Source organism: Candida albicans, chromosome 1, assembly GCF_000182965.3.
Source record: "Candida albicans SC5314 chromosome 1, complete sequence".
NCBI classification, from domain to species: Eukaryota; Fungi; Ascomycota; class Pichiomycetes; order Serinales; family Debaryomycetaceae; genus Candida; species Candida albicans.
Window position 1 is genome coordinate 1,656,758 of NC_032089.1, and position 23,288 is coordinate 1,680,045.

The 23,288-nt window shown below is 27.6% G+C and overlaps 7 protein-coding genes across 7 annotated transcripts; 4 read left to right on the forward strand and 3 right to left on the reverse strand. All coding sequences in view use genetic code 12, as the record gives it.

The window, feature by feature from the left end:
- Nucleotides 1-2,105: 2,105 nt before the first annotated feature.
- On the forward strand, nucleotides 2,106-2,618 carry CAALFM_C107650WA (uncharacterized protein; the record flags this gene model as incomplete). The annotated part of the gene is made up of 1 exon (XM_706629.1): nucleotides 2,106-2,618. One exon carries the CDS (start codon nucleotides 2,106-2,108, stop codon nucleotides 2,616-2,618), a length of 513 nt encoding a protein of 170 aa, XP_711721.1.
- An 810-nt stretch (nucleotides 2,619-3,428) lies between these two features.
- CAALFM_C107660WA (uncharacterized protein) lies at nucleotides 3,429-5,657 on the forward strand (the record flags this gene model as incomplete). The annotated part of the gene is made up of 1 exon (XM_706628.2): nucleotides 3,429-5,657. The coding sequence occupies one exon, from the start codon at nucleotides 3,429-3,431 to the stop codon at nucleotides 5,655-5,657; it is 2,229 nt and encodes a 742-aa protein (XP_711720.2).
- Nucleotides 5,658-9,657: 4,000 nt separating this feature from the next.
- Nucleotides 9,658-10,251, forward strand: ZCF4 (Zcf4p; the record flags this gene model as incomplete). The annotated part of the gene is made up of 1 exon (XM_711442.2): nucleotides 9,658-10,251. The coding sequence occupies one exon, from the start codon at nucleotides 9,658-9,660 to the stop codon at nucleotides 10,249-10,251; it is 594 nt and encodes a 197-aa protein (XP_716535.2).
- A 1,112-nt stretch (nucleotides 10,252-11,363) lies between these two features.
- HAP2 (Hap2p) lies at nucleotides 11,364-12,458 on the forward strand (the record flags this gene model as incomplete). Its single annotated transcript, XM_711443.1, has 1 exon — nucleotides 11,364-12,458. The coding sequence occupies one exon, from the start codon at nucleotides 11,364-11,366 to the stop codon at nucleotides 12,456-12,458; it is 1,095 nt and encodes a 364-aa protein (XP_716536.1).
- A 527-nt stretch (nucleotides 12,459-12,985) lies between these two features.
- CAALFM_C107690CA (importin-alpha export receptor) lies at nucleotides 12,986-16,123 on the reverse strand (the record flags this gene model as incomplete). Its single annotated transcript, XM_711446.2, has 1 exon — nucleotides 12,986-16,123. One exon carries the CDS (start codon nucleotides 16,121-16,123, stop codon nucleotides 12,986-12,988), a length of 3,138 nt encoding a protein of 1,045 aa, XP_716539.2.
- A 1,274-nt stretch (nucleotides 16,124-17,397) lies between these two features.
- Nucleotides 17,398-18,513, reverse strand: VRG4 (GDP-mannose transporter; the record flags this gene model as incomplete). Its single annotated transcript, XM_711447.2, has 1 exon — nucleotides 17,398-18,513. One exon carries the CDS (start codon nucleotides 18,511-18,513, stop codon nucleotides 17,398-17,400), a length of 1,116 nt encoding a protein of 371 aa, XP_716540.2.
- A 1,778-nt stretch (nucleotides 18,514-20,291) lies between these two features.
- ADE4 (amidophosphoribosyltransferase) lies at nucleotides 20,292-21,917 on the reverse strand (the record flags this gene model as incomplete). The annotated part of the gene is made up of 1 exon (XM_711448.2): nucleotides 20,292-21,917. The coding sequence occupies one exon, from the start codon at nucleotides 21,915-21,917 to the stop codon at nucleotides 20,292-20,294; it is 1,626 nt and encodes a 541-aa protein (XP_716541.2).
- Nucleotides 21,918-23,288: the final 1,371 nt, after the last annotated feature.

Consider the following 23,288-nt stretch of genomic DNA (forward strand, 5'->3'; position numbering starts at 1 on the left):
TCACCCACGGTAATACTTAACCATATCTCCACACATTAGATCAGCTCATTTTCTGTTTTTAAGGCTAATTGAAACAGATGTTCTAGAACGGTTTGTTGTTTATTTAATGTTTTTCTTATGAATTTCTTTTCTCTTCAAGTGATCTGGATAATTAGTAGCTACAGCCCCGGTTAAACCAAGAGAATAAAAGAAAACAGTTTGTATAAGTATTGGTTATTTGTTCGTTGACCAGATAATTGTCGGTCCACAGAAGGAAATAAGTTCTACACATACAGAGCCTTCTACTAATAACAATAATTCAAGCTAATAACCATTTTTGATCAATCCAAATACTAATATTATTTGCCATAACCAGAAGTATTCACAATAAGACATTGCAAGATGAAAATAAACTGATTCATCCCTTCAGCTTTCCTCCTTATGTTGTCTGATTTATCACAACGTAGCAAAATCTCAGTGTGTACGTTCAGCAGTTATAGTAATTTTTGTATAGGATTTTCCATTAGTATTCAATTCCTCTGACTTAGGTTGGATCCCATTAATTTTCATGAATGGTTACACATTTTTAACTCCTTATACCAGTGATAATATTCACCTAAAAATGAATCTCAAGTTCAAGTATATAGTACTTTCATTTCTCTAATTAAACCTCTTAAATAAAGTAGTTTGATGTGCAAAATAGAACGGATGTGTGTCGACCAATTCTTATTACAATTACACTTTACTTTAAGTTTCAGTTACCTTATAATGTCGTAGATAATTACTGACTTGTAGTGTCATTGTGTATCATTTGTAAGATGTTGAGTAATTGATCTAGACGTCGCACTTGACTTGATCTCAGCCTGTATTCGCGGTAATGTTGGCTGAGTGTATAACAGCCTCCCCGGGGGTATTAAAGTGAAGAGCTCCCGTGGATAATAAAGCTTGAGGCCAAGACGTGGATAAGGGACTTTTAACTTTGTACCAGCTAAGTTTTTGAGATAAAACAATCTATCTATCAGTCGTGGAAGCAATATGATATGAACCGCTCCATGGTTGTTTAAGTTTGTGACTTTTAACTTGATGAATAAACTTATCCCAAAGTAAAATCAAATCAAATCAAATCAAATCAAATCGTTGAGTTATAATGGATCTATTCTGCCGGTTTTCTTATCAAAGATGATCTTTTGTTGTTGACTTTGATATGCTGTCATATGTTTGGCAAAAAAGATGATTATACAGACGTTGACGAAGTTGATCAAACCGGAAAGGAAAGCAAATAACTCGTCTTGTGATAACTGCAGTTGTGGTACAGGAATTGTAGTGGATCTCACTTGTGTGCGATCTACCCAAAAGGGCAAGGGTGGTGGATAGGTAGTGATACCAAGGATTAGTGCTTGGTAATTTCTTAAAAAAAAAATGATAATACCTTGGTGTTGACGCTTGATAAATCCATGAGATTGAGGATAATGGGGCGTACCGAGGATGTGTTTTATGCCATATGTTTCAACCAAGGTGGCTATGACTTGATTGTAAAAACTCAGGTCCACTATCAGTTTTTCAATGTAGTAAAATAACCATAACGAGTGATAAATGACTCATAAAGGAATTTTGCAACAATTGCTCCAGAAATATTAATCACAGAAATATAGCTTCTGGCAGAAGAGAACTAAATTCGTCACGAGCTATGACAATGATGACATATTTGTCGTTTAACCCGGGAGATGGACATGTGAATACAACCGACACAGATTGTACTAAATAAGGCACCAGGTTCAATGGGAAAAAGTTAGTGATTGTTGATTGGGTAATGAATCAAAAAAAAATGCCAGCCAACACTTCTGCAGACTCATCACCTAACGACTGTTCTTTTCATTCACCAGCTTCACCACTCCAAGCTATTAATCCCCCGCCAGTCAACTCAATTTTGGCACCAGCAGCAGTAGCAGCAGCAGATCCAATGAATGCTCCACCTGCAGGTCAAACCCCGACTTCCCCACTGGCCACTCCGAAGCCCAATCCAATTCCGACTGCAACTATTCAATTATTGGACACTGGTCTGAATTTGGAGTTCCAAATTCAACGAATTATTGAACGTGAAATTCAAAAAAGCTGTTGCAAAAGCAATGAGTGCAATGTTACCTACTATTGCACCACATTTTACTGTTTCGTCTCCATCGAGTGTTGCTTCAGCTAATGGCACTACCAACGAAACGGTCGTCATCCCTCGTCCAGATTTGACGGACAATACGGTCACTTCAGCTCCAAGTACCGTCGCACTGTCCACTAGTCATCTTGCTACCAATATCATGAGTCAACCACAGTCATCAACTTTCACTCTTTCAGATGCACCCGCATCCAAATTGGTTACTATTAGGAAGAGGCTCCAAGACCTTGATCAAAAATTAGCACCAAAAAGTGTTAAATTGACCGATATCGCTCGAATTCACAAACATTTAGCAGTCATTCATGATCCAAATTCCAAGATTAAACAATTATATGGGAAGTACTACGATCTCTTATGGTCAATCTCAGCTAGTGAACGCTCCAAGGAGGAGAAGAATGCACTTAAGCAATTCGAGATAGGGTCTTTACCTTCGTACAGGACTATTGACTCCAGAATTAGTTTCCGGATGTGACTTAACGAAGTTTTGTACCACAAATTGAAATATTTCGTACCAGACTAAATCATTTGGGGTCCTTATAAAACCAGTTGGAGAAAAAAAAAAAAAAAAAAAAAAAAAAAAAACTCAGGATACCAAGGTTTCATCCAAGCTGCTCGTGTTGCCCCCTTCGAACATTAAAAGTTTTCCTAAAATGTCGTAGATAATTACTCGTAGTCATTGTGCATCATTTGTAAGATGTCGGATAATTATCTAGATATCCCACTTGGTTCTAATCAGGCCCGTATTTGAATGTATTATAACAACAAATATAGACAAGTAAGAGATAAAATTATATCTTCCTGGTGTATTTCAAACTCAGTTCGGGCCGCATAAGCCGCGATCTTTATGATCGTCGTACTTGAACCTAAACCACTTTAACCTCCCTTCCTATTTCTTAAAAAGCAGTTTGAAAGGAAAGAAAGAAAGAAACAAAATTTTTCTATGAAAACTTCTTCACCCCACCACCACCACCCCATTGCACCATTTGGGGGGAGGGGAATTTTCCCGTCTAAGTTTCCGTCTAAGAAAAGGATTGGTCGTGCAATCCAACAAAGATTCTAGATTACATAATCATACATAAATAGTTAATACACACTACCCCTATACAGTGTTTATTACAAATTGGTGTGTGTGTGTCCGTACCAAATTGTGAAAAGAAAAAAAAAGTTCTTACAATTGAGAGATGATCATCATCAATTTTAAACACACACCACCCACAAATAGATCAAACTCATTAATACACAAGCTCTCTTTCCTTTATTAAGCATCAGTGTTTGACAAAATATGAGTGAAGTGAAAAAGAGGAAAATCTATTCTTCTTCATCAGTTAATGTTGATTATGGATTAATTGAACAATTAAACCAGATAATACTGTTGTTTGTACCAAAAGGAGAAAACACCACAACCGCCAATGACAATATCAATCCATTATTAATTTCATTTATTGAATCAAGAAATTTACCTAAAATATTATCAATATGGTCATATTATTCATCAACTAATGATTTCCACAATTTGATTGATATATCGATTAAATTATCAAAAATCACTTTTCAAATTGATCAAATTAAATCTTATTTATCAATTCCAATCAAACAATTAATTAATGAATTTTATAAACAAATTTTAAATAATTCTCAATATATGAAAATCATATATCGAGCATTAAATAATATGAAACCAAGTATAACTATAGCTAATATTCGAATTTTAATTAATATGATTAAATTTGATCCTTTGATTATTGGACAAGAATTTTTAAATGGATTTGATTTAACATTAAATGTATTACCAAAATTATTAATCCCTAAAAAATATGAATTAGAAACAGAAGCAAATTCCTTGTCAGCAAATGAAAGTTTCCAATCTAGTACTATTAGATCTAATTTTATTAGATTTTGGTTTGAATTATGTTCTAATGTATCATTTATTCATCGTCAAGATTTATTACTTAATCATCGGAAAATCCTTAATAATATATGGAAATATTTATCAATTGATTCAATTGAATTAATTGAATTTATTATTGATTTCATTGATTTGAAAATATTTCAAGAATTGAATTTTAAACGATCAATTAAATGTAAAATATTGAATGAAAATTTCATTTATAAAATATCAATTTTATTCACTAAATTTAGTAACAGTACTAATACTAGCAAATCCAAGTTTATTACATTTATTGATAAATTAGCTATTGATTCTAAATATGGTTTAAGTTTTCCTAATGATAAATTATGGGAAAAAGATTCTAATATTGGAGTTATAATTGAAATTAATAATAAACAATTTAAAATTGCTAATAAATTATTATACACTTTAGTTACTAGTCTTAAACCCAATGAATCAAATGATCAATTACAATATATCATAAGAGTATTAACTCATAATCAAGAATTAATTGCACCTTATATGAATTGGATAGTTCAACATGGTGGTGGTTATCATGATCCTTCATTAACTTCTTGGTGGATCACTTATACTTTATTATATTCACAAATTTTACAAATCCCTCCCTCAACAGGTAATAATAGTAACACCACTAAATTTGATAGTAAATTAATTAGTGAAAATATTATTTTGGCACCATTAGGGAAAACTGTCTTAATTAATGGATTAACAATCATTAAAAAACCTTTAATTATTCAATTAACATTTCAATTGATTTTATATATTTTAAAAAAATTAGAATCATTTTTGAAAATAGTTAATGTTAAACAAGATTTAATTGATTTAGTTTTCACTCAATTACCTGATTTAAATTCAATAATTCAAGTAATAAATTCACCTACACTTTTAGGTCAACAACTGCAACAGTATAAAATTATTAAATTAACTGCATTAACTATTATTGAGAAATATGAATCATTATTACCTTCAGTTGAAACTACCACCACTACCACTAGTAACAATAATATGGTTCAAAAATTAGTATCTATGGGTATATCTACATTTACAGAAAACGTTGATAACAATTTAACCAATTATGATTTAATTTTATTTGATTTATATATGAAAATTAATAATAATATTGATAGTGGTCAAGATTTTAAATGGTGGAATAAATTAACTAATAATTCTAATTCATTTTTCACCGTGTTAATTAAATTTATTATCACAACTCAAACCATTCATAACAACAGCAACAGCAATAATTCACAAGTTATAATTGTAAAAATTTATCAATTATTGAATAAATTATGTAATGATAAAATGTTATTTAATAATCAATTATTAGTATCACCAATAATGGCATTAATTTATTCCTTAGATGATAACATTAGCAACAACAAAGATGCTAATCAATTTTTGAACAAGATTTGGAATATGTTGGATGAAACAATATCAAGAGTAGTTAGAACTCCTTATAAATATCTTGATTTAAGTCATTCACAATATCAAGATACTAGTATATTTAATGTTGCTTTGATTGAACAATTTAAATTTATCCTCAACAAAAAGGAATCATTTAATGTTGATGATAAAGATGAAGATGATGTTAGAATATATTAATTGGTTATTTAAAATTTTTCAAATATTTGATATTAATTGGTGAATCCAAGGAATCATTATTATTATTAGTTAAAAATCAATTGAATATTGATGATCATACCCTTGAAGATTTAGGTTTGATTAATAGTTTGAATTTCTCCACCACCACCACCACCAATCAAGATAAGAATAATGAATTGAATTTGAAGGATTCACTGATTATGGAAATTATTATGAATTGTTCAATTGATGAATTAATTAATAAAATGGGATTATTTGAAAAGAAAATAATTTCATCAAATTTGGATTTTTTAGCATGTTTATTATTAATTGATTTATTAATTCAACAACCACCACCACCACAACAACAACAACAACAACAACAAGGAAAAGTTAAACAATTGATTGAATTGATTTTTTCAAAAATTTGGAGTTTTTTAATGAATTCAACTATCAACAATGAAGTAGATAATGATAATAGTGATGGAGCAATTAAATATTTCACATCAATTAAAACTTGGAATCCATTTTTCAAATCCATTATTAAACCAACTAATAAAGAGATTATAAATGTTGTTTTACAATTATATAATGAAATTTTAATTAATTTACCAAATATTACCACTATTGATCAACAATTTTCCAAATTTTTATTTGAAGAATTGTCTCAAAAACAAAACCAAAAGAGTTTACAATCATTATATCAATTTATGTGGATTTTGAATAATGATCAATTACAAAATTTATTAACCATTTGTCAATCTAATAATTTTAATAAAGAAGATCAAGAATTATTTTTCAATGTTGTTAAAACATGTATTGATAAACGATTATCAATTAGTTTTTTTGATTTCAAAAAAATATATGAATTGAATAACAGTGATAAAGAGGAGAAGGTATTAACTCAAAGAAAAGAATTGTTAACTAAATTGATTGAATTTGATTTAATTGAATTTGATAATGATAATAGTGGGGAAGACATTCAATTGAATTCAATAATAGATGAAATCTTATCAAATAATAATAATCAAGATTATTTCTTAATTGAGAGTATGGTTAAAAAATCATCAAATTTAATTGTATCAAAATTAATGATTAAAGATTCTCAAGATCAAAATATTAATCATTTGAAATGTTTAGTGGKTTTATTCAATGGCAAAGCAAAAGCAAAAGCAAAAACAAAACAAAAACAAAATTTGAATATTCCTCAAGATTTATTAACTCAAGTATCAACAATTATAATTGATAAATTACAACAGAAAGACAAAAGTAATAACGATGTTAATGAATTGAATTGGGATCAAATATTGACAATTTTAAATTTACAAGATCAATTTCATTATCATTATTTCAATCAGTTTTCCAATCAATTGAATTAAAACAAACATTTATACCACAATTTCTTGAATTTATTATTAAATTTTGTCAATCAGAAACTATTACCACCACCACCACACAAATATAGCTGATGTTGATGATGATGTGAAAATTTGGTTAMWAAAGCTATGCTTTATATTACTAAGAAATTTGCTGAATGTAAAACTTTTCAAGATTTAATGAAAAATCAATTCATTCAATTTCTTTATCAAATGAGTCAAATTTTCCATATTATTAATATATGGAATTTAATTCCTTCAACAATTATAAATACTCAAATTGATGTTATATTACAATCAAATGAAAATTGGATAAATAATCATAATCATAATCCTGAAATCCTGAAAATGGGGTTGAGATTTTAAAATATTTAATTCAATTAATAATTAATTGTGATAATTGGAAACAAATTGATTATATTAAATTATTTCAAATCAGTTTAAATCAGTTAAATTGTTTGAATGAATCACCTAATTTAAAAAATATTGAATTGAAATATTATTCATCAATGATTTTATATTTATTATTTAATTTTGATAATCATAACAATAGTTCTCATAACAACAACAACAACAAATTATCAACGTTTATGAATTTACAATTATTATTACCAAAATATTTAGGTACTAATCGACCAGAAGATTTATTAATTAAATCAATTTTAATTAAAATTGAATCAAAAATTTCAACTAGTTGGATGATTAAAGTGAATAATTGGGAATTCCAAGAAGAAGAAGAAGAAGATGATGATGATGATTCATCTTTTAATAGACGACTCATTAAAGTTGATAATGGTGGACAATTAACAATTTGTTTGAATAAGAAGATGATCAAAAATTCATTAAATTCAATTCAATTATCATTACCTAATTTTAATGATATTCTTAAAAGTAATAAAAGCAAGAATAATAAGACGACCAAGACAATGACTAATTTATCATATGATGAAAAATGGAATCAAATAAAAGAATTTTATCAAATTAGTAATAGTATTCTTGATGTGAATAAATTAGCTTATGATCATGAATTTTTAATGATGGTTATTTTAAATAATGATGAATTATTGAAATATCATGAAAATAAACTGAAACCTGAAGGTAACAATAAAGATGAGAATAAATCAACAACTCTAAAAGAATCATCGATTAATTATTCATTTAATATTAAAAATTTAATTGATACAGGAATTTTACAAGTGATTGTCATTAGTCTTGGTGATAACAATAATAATAATGAATCAATTAAAAAAATTGCTCAAATCATTCTTGGTAACATTTTACAATCAATAAATTGTAACATTGAAGAAGGTGACAATAACAATAACAATAACAATAATAATGACATTAATAAATCTTTTAAAGATAAAAATATTTATCGAATTTATTTATCAACAATATTATTCACATTAAGAAATCAACAAACAACAACCATTCCTCATTTGATTTGGTATATATGGAGTCAATTCATTCCAATATTATCTAATCCTGGTCATTTTCTTTATGATAAAGTCACTCGATTTGTATTATCACATCCTATGATTAAGCCCAATCAAATCCCATTATTCAATTCAATTATTAATCATTCGGATAAATATAATGAATTAATTAGTATAAATTCTCATGATAATAACACTAATAGTAGTGGTTATTTTTATTATCGAGAATTAAATTGGTTAATTGAAATCATTAATCAAGGAATTTTAACTCAATTAGATTTATCATTAATTTGTAATTATGATAATGGGATTATAATTGAATTTTTCATTAATTTAATCAATTTAAAATATTTGAATTTTAAATTAAAATCATCAATTTTGAAATTTATTTATAAATTACAATCAATTGATCAGGGTTCAGATTTATTAATTACACGATTTGGATTATTAAGTGATTTAGAATTAATCATCATGCCACAACAAGCACAAGCACAATCTAAAGTAGATGAAGATATTATTGATAAACAATTGAAAATCAATATTGATGAATTGATATTACGATTTGGTATTAGTGTTGGATCAAGTAAACGAGTTAGAGAATGGATTGGTGGTGATGATGAATTAGAGAAAACTTTGAAACGAATTCATCAAGAATCACAAATGTCATAGACTATGACATGGTGTATATATATATATATATATATATATGAACTGTTAAAGTTAGTAGAGTCATAGTAAAATAAATTAAAACGAATAGAAGAATGATGCTCTCTTAAATTTCACTTTTGAATGATGAAAATAAATCTTATTATGATTGAGATGTAGATTGTTGGAAAGTATCTAATTTGCTTAATAACTATTGGCTCAAGTGTCAAATTCTGGGAGGTACTATTACTACTGGGTATAAATTTGCCGCGCTTAATTCAATTTGATAAAAAATTTTTTTACCCGATTGGGAAGAAATGGAAGTTGGGGGAGGGCCAGACGGCGGCGGATAAATTTTTTTTTTCAACTTTTTCAACTTTTTCAACAAACCTCCTCCYCCCCCCCCCCCCCCTCTCCAATTAAAACCATTTCATTAATAACTTCAATCATATAAGTTGAAAAAATAAAAGAGAGAGATAAAAATCTTTATTTCTTTTGTTTTATAAACTAGGTTTAATATTTATTGTCTATTTATCAAAAAAAAAAAAAGCTTGCATATCATTTATGAAACTATCTACTGTTGGGAAAATAAAACGAACAAGATCTAAAACTGGTTGTTTAACTTGTCGGAAGAGAAAGAAGAAATGTGATGAAAATAAACCAAAATGTAATAGTTGTATTCATTTAAACAAAGAATGTATTTGGCCAAGTAAGGATAATATTATATCTACTGATACCACCACCACTAGTAAAAGAATATCTAAACCCACGGCCACGGATAAAAATAATATGACCAAAACTAATAACAAAACCACAACACTATTGAAAAAAATTGATACCAATAATGAGGAAAGTCTTATAAGGCATAACCCAACAACCACCACTACCACCAATACCATATTATTGCGAACTCTAAATCCTCAACAATTATCATCACCAAATCAAGAACAATATGAATCTGACAACAATATGGTACTGCTAGATTCATCAATAACAAATTCATCAATACCCAAGAAATCCAATTATTATTTAGAAAGAATAGCTATGCAACAAGATTGTGTGGAAGAAGATTATATAATTCCGTCATTATCTCAATACATTGACGTTGATGGTGATGGTGAGCTGGTGGTTAATGATCAACTGAATAATTCACCATGAAAAATACTCTTCTCCAATCAATACATGTACACTACACAATTTCACCCATTTATGTTAATGACACTAATTCTATTTGTCTTTTTGTTTGATTTTGATTTGATTATTTCCTGTTTTGTGAAATTTCATTTTCAAGTGTATTCCTTGTTTGTTATACATAATCGGATTGTTCTAAATAAGGAAAGATCTATTTTTATTTTGGGAACAAGGAACAGTGTTGTATCATATTCAATTAATTGCAATTCTAAATTAAATGTCATGACTACTAATAAGAAAATGTTGAATCTTTTAACGAGATTTCTTACTCAACTGTGATTATTGAGGTTTAATTTTCTTGTTTCATGAGGTGGTGGTGGTGGTGGTGGTGGTGATGGTATACCCTATACATCTCCTTGAATTTACCGGTTTTCGGAATTTAACAGGGCTTTTGCAATAGGCTTAGTTAGGTAGGTGTGGCAAAAATAAACAATAATTATAAAAAAACATTTGGTCATATAACTCAAACTAATATAATTTGATTACAAATACAATCGGTAAATATTGATGATTATACATGGGATTAAATAATTGATCATTCCAGATTAATCCACAAGAGCCATTTGTTATTCTAACTTCTTGGTATGAACTTCATAGTTAAAGCCAAATTTTATAATACAGTTGTCAAATGTAATAATAACAAGATTCTATTTCCTTTCTCTTTTTTTTCTTAATTGTTAAATACTGCTTGTTAAATACTACTTGTTAAATACTTCATAGTTAAATACTTGTTCTTGTTGATAAGTTTTTGAAACTCCGATATCGCCAAACAAATTCCTGCATATAAACCATGCAGAAATTATTTTTTTTTGCTTTTAATTTTTGAAGACAAGAAAAATTGAAATCACTCACTTTTACTTTCACTGAATGCTTTTGAATATTTACTTCAAGTTCTATCATATATATATATATATATATATTCATAGTCGTTGTTCTTCTACTCATTTGTTCCATTTATTGAAAAAAAAAGTAACACTCACAATATCTTAAAAGTAAACATTGAAAAACAATCATAATTATATTTGAATTATTTGATTCTACTACCAAAAGTTAAACAACCAAGAAATCAACAAACCGAAATGACATCACTAGAAGATCCAAATGGACAAGCACAAGCAACTTATTTTCAAGAGTCAGTTTCTACAACTGGTAATTCAACTCCAACAGTAACACAATCTAATGATCCACAGCATCATCACCACCACCAACAACAACAACAACAACATCATCATCATCATGTTGGTTCATATTATCAAGATTCACCAAGTTCTACTTATACATATGAAGTTGAAGGAGATTATCTAGAGAATCATCCTAATGTTACTTCCACATCAGCAGAACAAGGAACAGGAACAATGCCAACATATGTTGATAATGATAATATTCATGGAGGAGTAGGTGTGGGAATGGGAGTAGAAACTGAAGAAGAAGATGATGATGACACCAATGGTGCTTCCATTGGCAATGGTTCTGGTAGTGGTGGTGGTAGTGGTGGTGGTGAACAACCATTTTATGTTAATGCTAAACAATATCATCGAATTTTGAAAAGACGAATTGCTCGAGCTAAATTAGAAGAAAATTTAAAGATTGCTCGTACTAGAAAACCATATTTACATGAAAGTAGACATAAACATGCCATGAGAAGACCTCGTGGTCAAGGTGGAAGATTTTTAACTGCTGCTGAAATTGCTGAATTGGAGAAAGCAAAACAACAACAGCAACAACAACAACAACAACAACAACAACAAAATGAACAATCGAATCAAGAGAATAATAATGAGAATGGGAATGAAATCAAAAAAGAAAACCAGCATGTTGATGACAATAATGAAATCAAGAATGGCGATAATAATATTAATAAAGAAAATATAATTGAGAATAATAAGGAAGAAATAGATCCAAATAATGTGATAATCAAGAAAGAAAACAATAATAATGAAGTTAATCATGAAATGAATAATATTGAGAATGAACAGTCATCAAATGAAGATTTTAATCAAAACAATAACAATAACATTAACAATAACAATACTACCATCAGCAATAATGATAATGAAAATGGTAATACTATTAGTAGTAGTAAATCTAATGAACTTCAAGAATCAATAAAGAATGATAATAACAATAACAATAATAATAATGGTAATGATCTACAAGAAGAAGAAGAACGATAATCAATAACAATAACAACATTAACAAGAATTCTATTTCATTCTTCAAGACAAGTGAGAACACGATTTAGAAAATTAGAAAATTAGAAAATTTAATGAATATCAATTTTTATTTCCTTTGATTATTTGTTCAAAAAGTGTTAATGTTAATTTTTATCCTAATGAATCTTTCATAATTTTTTTTTCAATTTTCAATTTTCAATATCAATTTGAATCACATCCACACATTGAAATATCCATTTATGGAAAGCTTGAATTGATTGATTGATTGATTGATCGATTGATTCTTTTTTATATTTCAAAAAAAAAATTTATTATTGTCATTATTATTATTAATAATAATAATTGTTCTATACTAGTAATTTGTAATATTTTAAATATTGTATACATACATACATACATACATATATATATATATATATATTACTTATATTATTATTAAACAACAATCAATAATTATCAATCCTATACATATATATATATATATATAGTTAGTTAGTTGACATCTCCTTTTTTTTTTTTTTTTTAACTTAGAATCCCAATTTTTTCAAAATTTCTTGATTTGTTGAATTTAAACCATATAAATATTTAATATCAATTTTCTTAATATTATTAAAAATTATCAATTTAATATTATTAAAATCATTATTTTTAATTAAATTATTTAATGGATCAAATGATGAATTTTGGATCAGGACAATTTTTGAATATTGTGATCCAAATGAATTAAAATTAAAATTTAAATCTAAATCTAAATCTAATTCATTCAATGGTTGTTGACCACCAGAGATAGTAGTAGCAATAGTACTACTACTACTACTGATTCCATTGTTATTGTTATTGGTTGAGCTCTTTGAAATACCTTCATAAGAATTCAAATTAGATATTAAAGTTTCTAAAATTAATGGAGTCAAATGGGCATATTGTTCAGAAGTTGTTGAAATTGTCACTAAAATTTGTGATAATCCAATATTAACTAATTTTTTATCTTGTAAATTAGTTAAAATTGATGAAGTTGGTAATATAAATGATGTTAAAATTTGTTGGAAAAGACCTGATTGAACTGATTCCAAAAATTGAATCACAAATTCACCATTCAAAATATCTTTATTAACATTAGTAGTAGTGGTGGTGGTGGTAGTAGTGGTGGTACCTTGTAATGATATGGTGGATAAAAGACATAAAAATGTTACAAATCGTTTAACATATTTATCCGTACGAGATTTTTGTAATCTTGTCAACATTAATCGAGCAATATTTGGTAAAAATGATTGTAATGATGGTTGTATAGGAATATTCAACATTATTGATTGAATTAAATCAAATCCATAACCATCATTAATTTTACTTGCTAATAAATTTTGAAATACTCCTAATAATGGAGTTAAAGTTTTTTCGCCACCATTTATAAAAGTTGAATTTGGATCATGTTCCAAAATAGCAATTAATAATCTTGTTATCCCTGGGATATTCCCACGAAATTGCCATACCAGAGGTGATAATAATGGTTGAATCAAATTTTTATAAGTTTCTGGTAATCCTTGTTGTTTAGGATATTTTTCTAATAAAAATGCCAATATTTGAAACGTATAAGGAACAAATTCTTGAACATCTTCACTTAAAATATCTAATAAAGCAGGAATAATAATTTCAATATATTGATTAGCAGCATTATTATCATTATCATTATCATTGATACCATATTTAATTAATAATCCTAAACTTTCAAAAATATAATGAGAAAATTTTGGATTTGAAGGATTTTTCGCCGTTAATTTTAAAATTGTTAATAATTGGTTAATTATTGGGAATCTATTATTTTCATTTAATGAATCTTCACCAGTATTTAAAATTCTCATAATACATTTAATTAAAAATTCATTTTCCGCCAATTTTTCTGGTGATGAATTGTTATTGTTGTTGTTGTTGTTGTTGTTGTTGTTAATACAAATAAGATTAAATAAATTAGTTAATAATTCATTAATATATGGTTGAATATCAGTTTTATTGAAAATTGGGGTATGATCTTGATTAAAATTTGTCATTGATAATAATTTTTCAATCGTAATGGCAGAATATGTATATACCACCGGATTTGATTTAATATCAAGATGATCAATTAATCGAGGTAATGTCATCATTAATTGTTCTTTAGTCAATTGATTTCGGAAAATATAAATATATTTAATTGCATCAACTTGTAAAATTGGATGAACGGACGTAGCACCAGTATTAGTGGTTGTTGTTGTTGTTGTTGTTGTTGCTAAATCATTGGCAATATTATCCAGGAAAAATTTAACCACATCAACTAAAACATTAGTACTAGTAACACCAATATTTGTCACACTTCCCTTTGTTGCTAATGAACTAAATAAATAAATTGCTGTATCTTTATTTCTCCAATCACTATGATTAGTTGATTGATTTAAAAATTGATTAACATATTTCATCACTGTTGTTGTTAATAATTCACTATTTAATTCTTTCAATTCACGTAAGAAATCAGTAGCACTTTTTCTTCTTGAATCATAATCTGAACCTTCTAAATCAGATCGAACATATAAAATTGGTTCATCTTCAAAAGTTTCTTCATCATTTTCTCGGAAATAAATATTTGGTAAAATGATTTTTTCAATAATTTCATTAATAGAAGATTCTTGTTGGAAAAGTGATTGATAATCAGGAATTTTAATGATTGAAGTTAAAAATTGTAATGATTTAACCACTAATAAATCATATTTCGGTTGTTTAGTGACATAATTATTAATTAATTCCCAAACTGATGTTATAAAAGTTTGAATTAATGGTTGGAATACATCAGCATATCGAGTAATATAAAGACTTAATAATTCAACAATTGAAGTTTTCACTTTAATTAATACATTAACTTCTTCATCATTATCATGATATTTTAATAATCCATTTTCATAAACTAAATATTTATGAATTATGGCCATTAATTCATTCATATGATCTTCGAAAAATTCCGGAATATCTTGACAATTAAAATCATAATAAATTTGTACTAATAATAATAAATTTTCAAAATAAATAATCAATTGAGCTTCATTATCCAGAGATTTATCAATTAATTGATCTAATTCAATAAATAATTTTAAAAATGGATCAACAAATTTTGTCAATACTAATTTGATTTCTAAAAATAATTCATCTGATCTGAATAATGCTCGCCATTTTTTAAAAATCAGATGTGATACTAATAAAATGGCTTTATTATTAATAAAATTAGTTAATGAAAATTTTGTCACTAAATTTTCAATTAAATTTGGCCAATTATGAGGGAAATCCAGTTCAGCAATTAAAGTTATTGCTTCACCAATTTGAACTTGTAATTGATTTGGTAATTGAATCATTATATCAATGATTTCTAATTTAATTTTATTGACATCATCAATTGGTAATAAATAATTATTACCATCACCATCACCATCTAACCATTTTCTTTTAATTAAATTTTTAAAATATAATGCTCCAGCTAATCTAATTGATTGAGATAAATTAGTCGAGGCAATAACATGTAATAAATTTATACTAAATCCTGGTTCATTTTCAATTGATTTTAAAATTTTATCAGCTTGATTTGAAAATTGAGGATGTAAAGATTGTTCCAAAATTTTAGGAATTGTTTCTAAATTATTTTGAGACATGAGAAAGAAGAAGGGGGGGGGGGGGGTTAATGAAATGCTAAAATATGTATAACTTTAAAAAACGTCAAAAGGGGAAAACAAAAAACAAGTAGTAATAAATGTGACTATGAACAGAATGTGTAAATGATAATAATAAGATAATATTAATCAGTTATGTAGTAGATGATTGAATTAATTTAGGAATCTTAATAGTAAAAAGTCCTTGAAAAAAGGGGGTAAAGGGTAAAGGGTTGATTAAATGAAGTAATTGGAATGAGATTGAAAAAAAAAAGAAAGAAAGAAAGAAAGAAAGAATTTTTTTTCTCTTTCCATTGAATTTGAAAAGAAGAAGAAGAAACTTCTTCTTGAGTGCCCTTTAATTAAAAGTGAGTGAGTGAGAAGTTCAGTGAGTGAGTTGCCTAGTTTGTTTTGTTTGGTGATGGTTGCTTAAATTTTTTTCTTTTTTCCTTTTTGGCAACACACCCTTCCCCCCCCTCCTCCTCTCCCCTCCCCTTCCATTCATAATACATTACTTCAAGACAATACAACCTCCCCATTGATATATATATATGAGATATTATCATCATTAACAGATTGATTATAGCTCTAATTGCTCCGCATAGTTTTAGAGAGCAGTAGTTTTAATAGAGTATTTTTGGGGGTTGGTGGGTCGGTGAGTGAGTGAGTGAGCCCACGGCAATATATATAATAAAGCTTTTTTTCAAATCCATTTTATCACTTTTGTTTGAATTGAAGTAATTTTGTTGATTATTCCATTGTCACAGTTTAGATAATTGGAAAGGAAGATCCCATTCTTCAGTTCAGTGTTGACTATAGGAATCTTTAAAGTCATCTTCATTACTATTATTAACATGTTGGGACCGATCATCATATTCCAACTGTATTCTAAAACTTTTAAATTTATAATCTTTATAATTCTCTAGCTAAAGAAATCACTTTCTACAGTTAATCGGTTATAATGGCATTCTATTACAATTAAAAGACAACATAAAACTATACCATGTTATACAAAAAATACAGGTAAACAATATTTTATATTATATATATACACACCTCTCTCTATTAGTTACCATTTATCAACAAAAAAGTAATATGTATATATATATATATATGAATGGATGAATGAATGTATCTATATTTTCTAATAATAAAAATTGTATCTTTTTTCCTTCCTCAATTGATAATAAAAGAAGTAAAAGTAAAAATAAAACTTCAATTAGTTATTCAAAAACAAGAATAAATAATGAATTTCACTTATTCTCTTATTCTCTTATCTATTTAGTGGTTGGTAATTGTTGAGATTGTTCTTTTTGTTGTTTTTGTTTAGCAACAGCATAAACTAATCCTGCACCAAAACCAACGAAAATAGAAGAAACCGACCAAAAATTGACAGCAGCTTCAAAAAATATTAATCCTGATAAGGCAATTGGTAATTTATTCAATGCTCCAACCATAGAATAAGTAGTAGAAGAAGTGACTCTAACACACCAAGCAGAACAATAAGAAATACCAACGGATGAAGCACCACTTAAAATCATTGCCGTAATGGTAGTGACTCTATTATCAGCAGGGAAATTCAATGAAACATTAGCACTAGACCAATCTTCAAAAATAAATGAACAAATCAACAAAATAGGAATTGATAATAAATTATTATAATACATAGTATCAAAATCTTTAAAATTAGTCAATTTAATTCTTTTTCTCATAATTAAAACAAAAGCAGCTGAAGCAAAACAATTGGTCAACATCCAAAAATATCCTAAATATAATGCAAAGGCATCATCATGAGATTTAACAGCAGCATTATCACCATAATAAGCAATGACCGAGGATAAAACCATTAATAAAAATGAACTCAAAGCCATAGTAGTAACTTTACCACCAAACCAAATGACTTCACCATAAGCAATTAAAATAATGGTTAAATTTTTGAAAATAGTATAAACGGGGATACTTAAATATTGTAAAGCTTTGGAAGAAGTATAAATCATAGCAACTAATAAAAATGCAATTGGTGACCATTTTTTAGCTTCATCTTTATTGAATTGTCTATAAGTAATGATATTTAATGATTTTAATGAACCAATAGTAACAATACAAACAATTGATTGGACTGCTAATAAGAAAAAATTCAAATTAAAACTAAAACCCGATAAAACATATTTATTGGTGACTGTCATTAAAATAGATGAAAGACAATAGGCTGCTATAGAAATAGGACCTGAATTGGAAATTCTAGTAGCTAATGAGCCAGAAGAAGAAGAAGAAGTAGAATGTTTTGAATCCATATTGTATTGGTGTTGTTGTTGTTGTCTATAAGTAGTAGTGTATTTCTTTCTGATTAAATATAATAATTGTCCTATTAAATAAAACAGTATAACTCCCATACAATGGTTTAGTAGGAAGGGAAGGCAAGGAAAGGAAAGGAAAAGAAAAAAGAAAAAAGAGAAGATAGATCTTTCTATAAAAGTAAAAAGAAGTAGAAAGAAAAGATTTGATAAAAAGATAATTGAATTGAATTGATTGATTGGATTGAAATAAAAAAAAAAAAATTTTTTTCCCTTCTCAGTGTGTTGGAAACTGTTGTTTGTTGTTGTGTGTGGACGTGTAACTTAACTACTACTGTATGTATGTATGTATGTATGTATGTACGTGTGTGCGTGTGTGTGTAATCTCTCTAGTAAGTAGAAAAAAGAAGAGAAGAGAGAAAAAAAAGGGGGCGTGTACTGTGTAACAGAAAAAATAAAAATCTGTTGTTGTTGTTGTTATATTTTTAGTTATTTACACAAAACTCAGAAAACTCAGAAAATTCAGAAAATTCAGAAAATGTCGTGTTCTTCACCATCTCTTTTTGGTTTTTGTGATACTTTTTTTCTTTTCTTTATTGAGATGAAATTTTAGCTTCAGTACAGTACATAAGTCGTGTGTAATATCTACCAAATCAAACTAATCTCTCTTTAATATTACACAATCTAATTCTTTTTCTTTTCTTTTCTTTTCTTTTCTTCTCATCTTATTTATCAACTGATACTGTATTAATTGATTAATTGATTAATTGCAAGTATTGTTTAATAAGTTTAAGTACTTTTATGTATAATAATCTATTATTTTTGCTGTTGTTTTTGTTAACCAGCTTTTTCTTCTTTTTATATTATGTTTAACACGGGTTTTATCAACGTAAGTTTTTAATTACAACACCAACAGTCTAGCCAGCCAGTGGTATTTGCAACTTTTTTTTTTTAATTACAATCTGAAGTCTACCAAGTTATTTCAAATTAATAATTTAAAATTATACAAAACAAGTTTTTAAACTTAAACTTAAACTTAAACTTAAACTTAAATTTAAACTTGAAAATATAAACAATACACCAAGAAAGTAGAATTGTAGGAATAAGATTAAGATCGCATACCAAGAAGTTGAACAAAAAACGATCACATAAATCTTAATTGTCTTGATGGTTTCTTTTTTTTTTTCTAAAGTTTTTTCTTCTTCTTCCAGGTACAGTGACTAACTAACTAACTAACTAACCAACTAACGTTTTCACTCGGAATAACACACCCACCCACCCACCAACGATTGAACAGTGTCAGCATTACACAAAACATACAATATTTTGTGTCAATTGGAAAGAATGTAAATTAACTCCAACAATAAATAACCAGTTAATAAACAGCTTATGATTTTGACTTACAAATCGGATATAACAGATTTCATGGCTTTAAATCCAACTTTAAGATTCATTGATTTGGAAGAAAATCTATAGTTCTTTTTGTTTGCCCACGATTAAGATGACTTTCGTTGATTCATCTTTCGTCTATAACCTCAACTTCAAGGCGGAGCTGAAACACACATGATTGCTATATTATATGCTACTCTACTGTACCTTTCAGGATAAAGTGGCTTAAAATATGTTTCACATTCGGGATTTATCGAACTATTGATGATTCCAAAAGGATATAAACATCTATATACACAACATAGAATTTGTATAATTGCAACTATAACTTGTAACTTGTAACTGTACAATAGCAATTAACTAACTTTCCAATAATCCAGTATATTACAAATAATCTATTCTATAATTTCTTTTTTAAAAAAGTCTAACTTACATATGTACATATCTACTCAAGTAGTAGTAGTAGTAGTAGTAGTAGTAGCCCCATTTTATTCAGTATAATCACCACGATTATAAATACTAATATCAACTTCAGCTTTAACATCAACTAAATCACTTGAATCAATACAAGCATCTACTGATAAACCTTTCATTATATTTTGTTGTAATCTTTGATTTTGAGCTCTAATTTTTTCCAATTCTTGTAAATAATTATCTTCAACTCCAGTAATATATTCACCAGTAAATACTCCAACTTCAAAATTTTTAATAATATCTGATTTACAACAATCTATTAAATCTTGTAAATCTTGATAAATAACTTTATCAGCACCAATAACTTGAGCAATTTCATTTTCATCACGATTAAATCCAACTAATGCCTTGGTGTCAGCTAAATCAATCCCATAAATATGATTAAATCTAATTGGTGGAGCACATGATGCAAAAAATACTTTTTTAGCTCCGGCTTCTCTAGCCATGGCAACAATTTCTTTAGATGTAGTACCTCTAACAATTGAATCATCAACTAATAAAACATTTTTCCCATTAAATTCTGAATCCATAGCATTTAATTTTCTTCTTACTGATGATCTTCTTTCTTGTTGATTAGGCATAATAAATGTTCTTCCAATATATCTATTTTTAACAAACCCTTCACGGAATGGTTTATTAAGTGAAACTGCACATTGAAATGCACTAGTTCTAGCAGTATCAGGAACAGGAATAACCACATCAATCTCATCATTTCCTTCACTTCCTTCACTTCCTTCACTTTCTTGGTTATCCATCATGATGGATTTAATTTTATGAGCCAATTTTTCTCCCATATCAATTCTTGATCGATAAACTGAAACTCCATCTAATACACTATCAGGTCTAGCAAAATAAACGTATTCAAAAATATCCGGAGCAAAAATTTTTGGTTCAACAACTTGTTTAAATTCATATTCACCAGTTTTAGTAATAATTACTGCTTCACCAGGTTTAACATCTTTAAAATTATTAAATCCATGAGCTTTTAAAACTACTGATTCCGAAGCTAACATATAACTTTTTGAACCATCATTAGCATTAATTCTTTCACCAAATAATAATGGTCTAATTCCATTAGGATCACGGAATCCAATTATACCATACCCAGCCAACATAGCAACACATGCATAAGCACCTCTAATTTTATTCATCGTACCCGTTAAAGCAGAAAATAAATCACCATTATTAACTCTCAGTTTATTAAATTTATCTAATTCAGCAGCAAAAATATTTAATAATAATTCAGAATCAGAATCAGTATTAATATGACGATGAACAACTTCATCTAAATGTTGTCTTAATTCAATAGAATTAACTAAATTCCCATTATGACTCAAACTTATCCCATAAGGTGAATTAACATAAAATGGTTGCGCTTCACTTCCAGCACTTGATCCAGCAGTAGGATAACGTAAATGACAAATCCCATAATTACCAACTAAATTATTCATTCTTTGTTGAGTGAAAACATCTCGGGCCATTCCATTACCTTTACATTGATAAAATCGACCTTTGGATCCACAAGTGGCAATCCCAGCTGCATCTTGTCCTCGATGTTGTAAAAACATTGCTCCTTCAAATAATTCAGGGGCAACATTTAAATTTTGTTCTGCTAATACAATACCTAATATTCCACACATTTTATAAAAGAGATGTTAAATGGGAGGGAAGATGATAAGTTATTATTATTATTATTATTATTATTATTATTATTACAAAATTAGTATGCACGGTTGGATGAAGTTGTGAATATATGAACTACCCCTAAACCAAATAAATGAATTATTCAAAGAGGGTAAATAGTAAGAATATAAATTAGTTAATATTGTGAAGATTCTACAAATCTTAAGAAAGGAAAAGGAAAAGGAAGAAGAAGAAGAAGAGAAAAATTTTTTGTATGGAGAAAGAATCAACTAACATGAAGATAATTAGTATTAATTGTGGTAGTGTAATTTTTACTAAATTCAATTTTTCATTTTTCTTTTTTTTTTTAACTCTTCTCAAATCAAATTGCAATATTAAATCTCCTTATGATCAATTTATTCATTTTTACAATTAAATGTAACATATTTAGCTATATATGTATATATTGAATCTTGTTCTTAATGTTGTATTTTTCTTTTGTTACATTTCCTATATATATATATAGAGGGAATGGAAGTACTTGAAGATCTAAAATTGCCATCATCTTCTTTTTGCCATCAATCTTCTTCGTAAAATCCGAGTCAAAAAAAAAAAAATTAGAGATGGAAATTTGATAAATCGATGATGAGAAGAGTTATCAATAATTAATTACTTCTAACTAATTATCTACACTAAACATATTTTAAATAATCAACCACTAAATTAAAAATCAGATTTGTATTTTGGTTATTCCTTCTTCTTTATTGTTAGTGAACTATGTAATTATAAACTAGAGAGAAACTACGCTATACCATACCACTTGCCCATATTCGGCTTTCTTAATTTTCTTTGATCATTGAACAGATACAACTATAATTATCATCTTTATTATCTTTAATCTATAATGAATATCCTTATCAGTGGAAAGCTTAAAGTCCTAATTGAATATCTCTCTTCCATTATAGAATCACGTCCCTTAATTCAATCATTTCCTTTTGTCATCATTAGCCACATATAAATTATAGACCAATAGATTTATTGAACCACAATCTGAGCTATCTTATCTCTTTTCCTTTCCTTGATTAAGTTACTGATGATTTATCTTAACTTTGTTAAAAATGCTATATATGTTTCTTTTTCAAATGGCAAAACCTTTAATTATATGTATTTGCTTATTTATTAGAATCTATACAATTGTGCCCCTCAACTTATTAATGAGTAGTATTGATTATTGGAAATATGGTATTAGAACACTGATTGAAATATTAAGGATGATATTTGATAAAGTAGTCTCCTTTCTTTCTTATAACTTCACTTTATAATTATTCTTAATCTATTGGATTTCTTTCCAATGAGAATAAATAACCATTTTAGTTTAAACACACAAT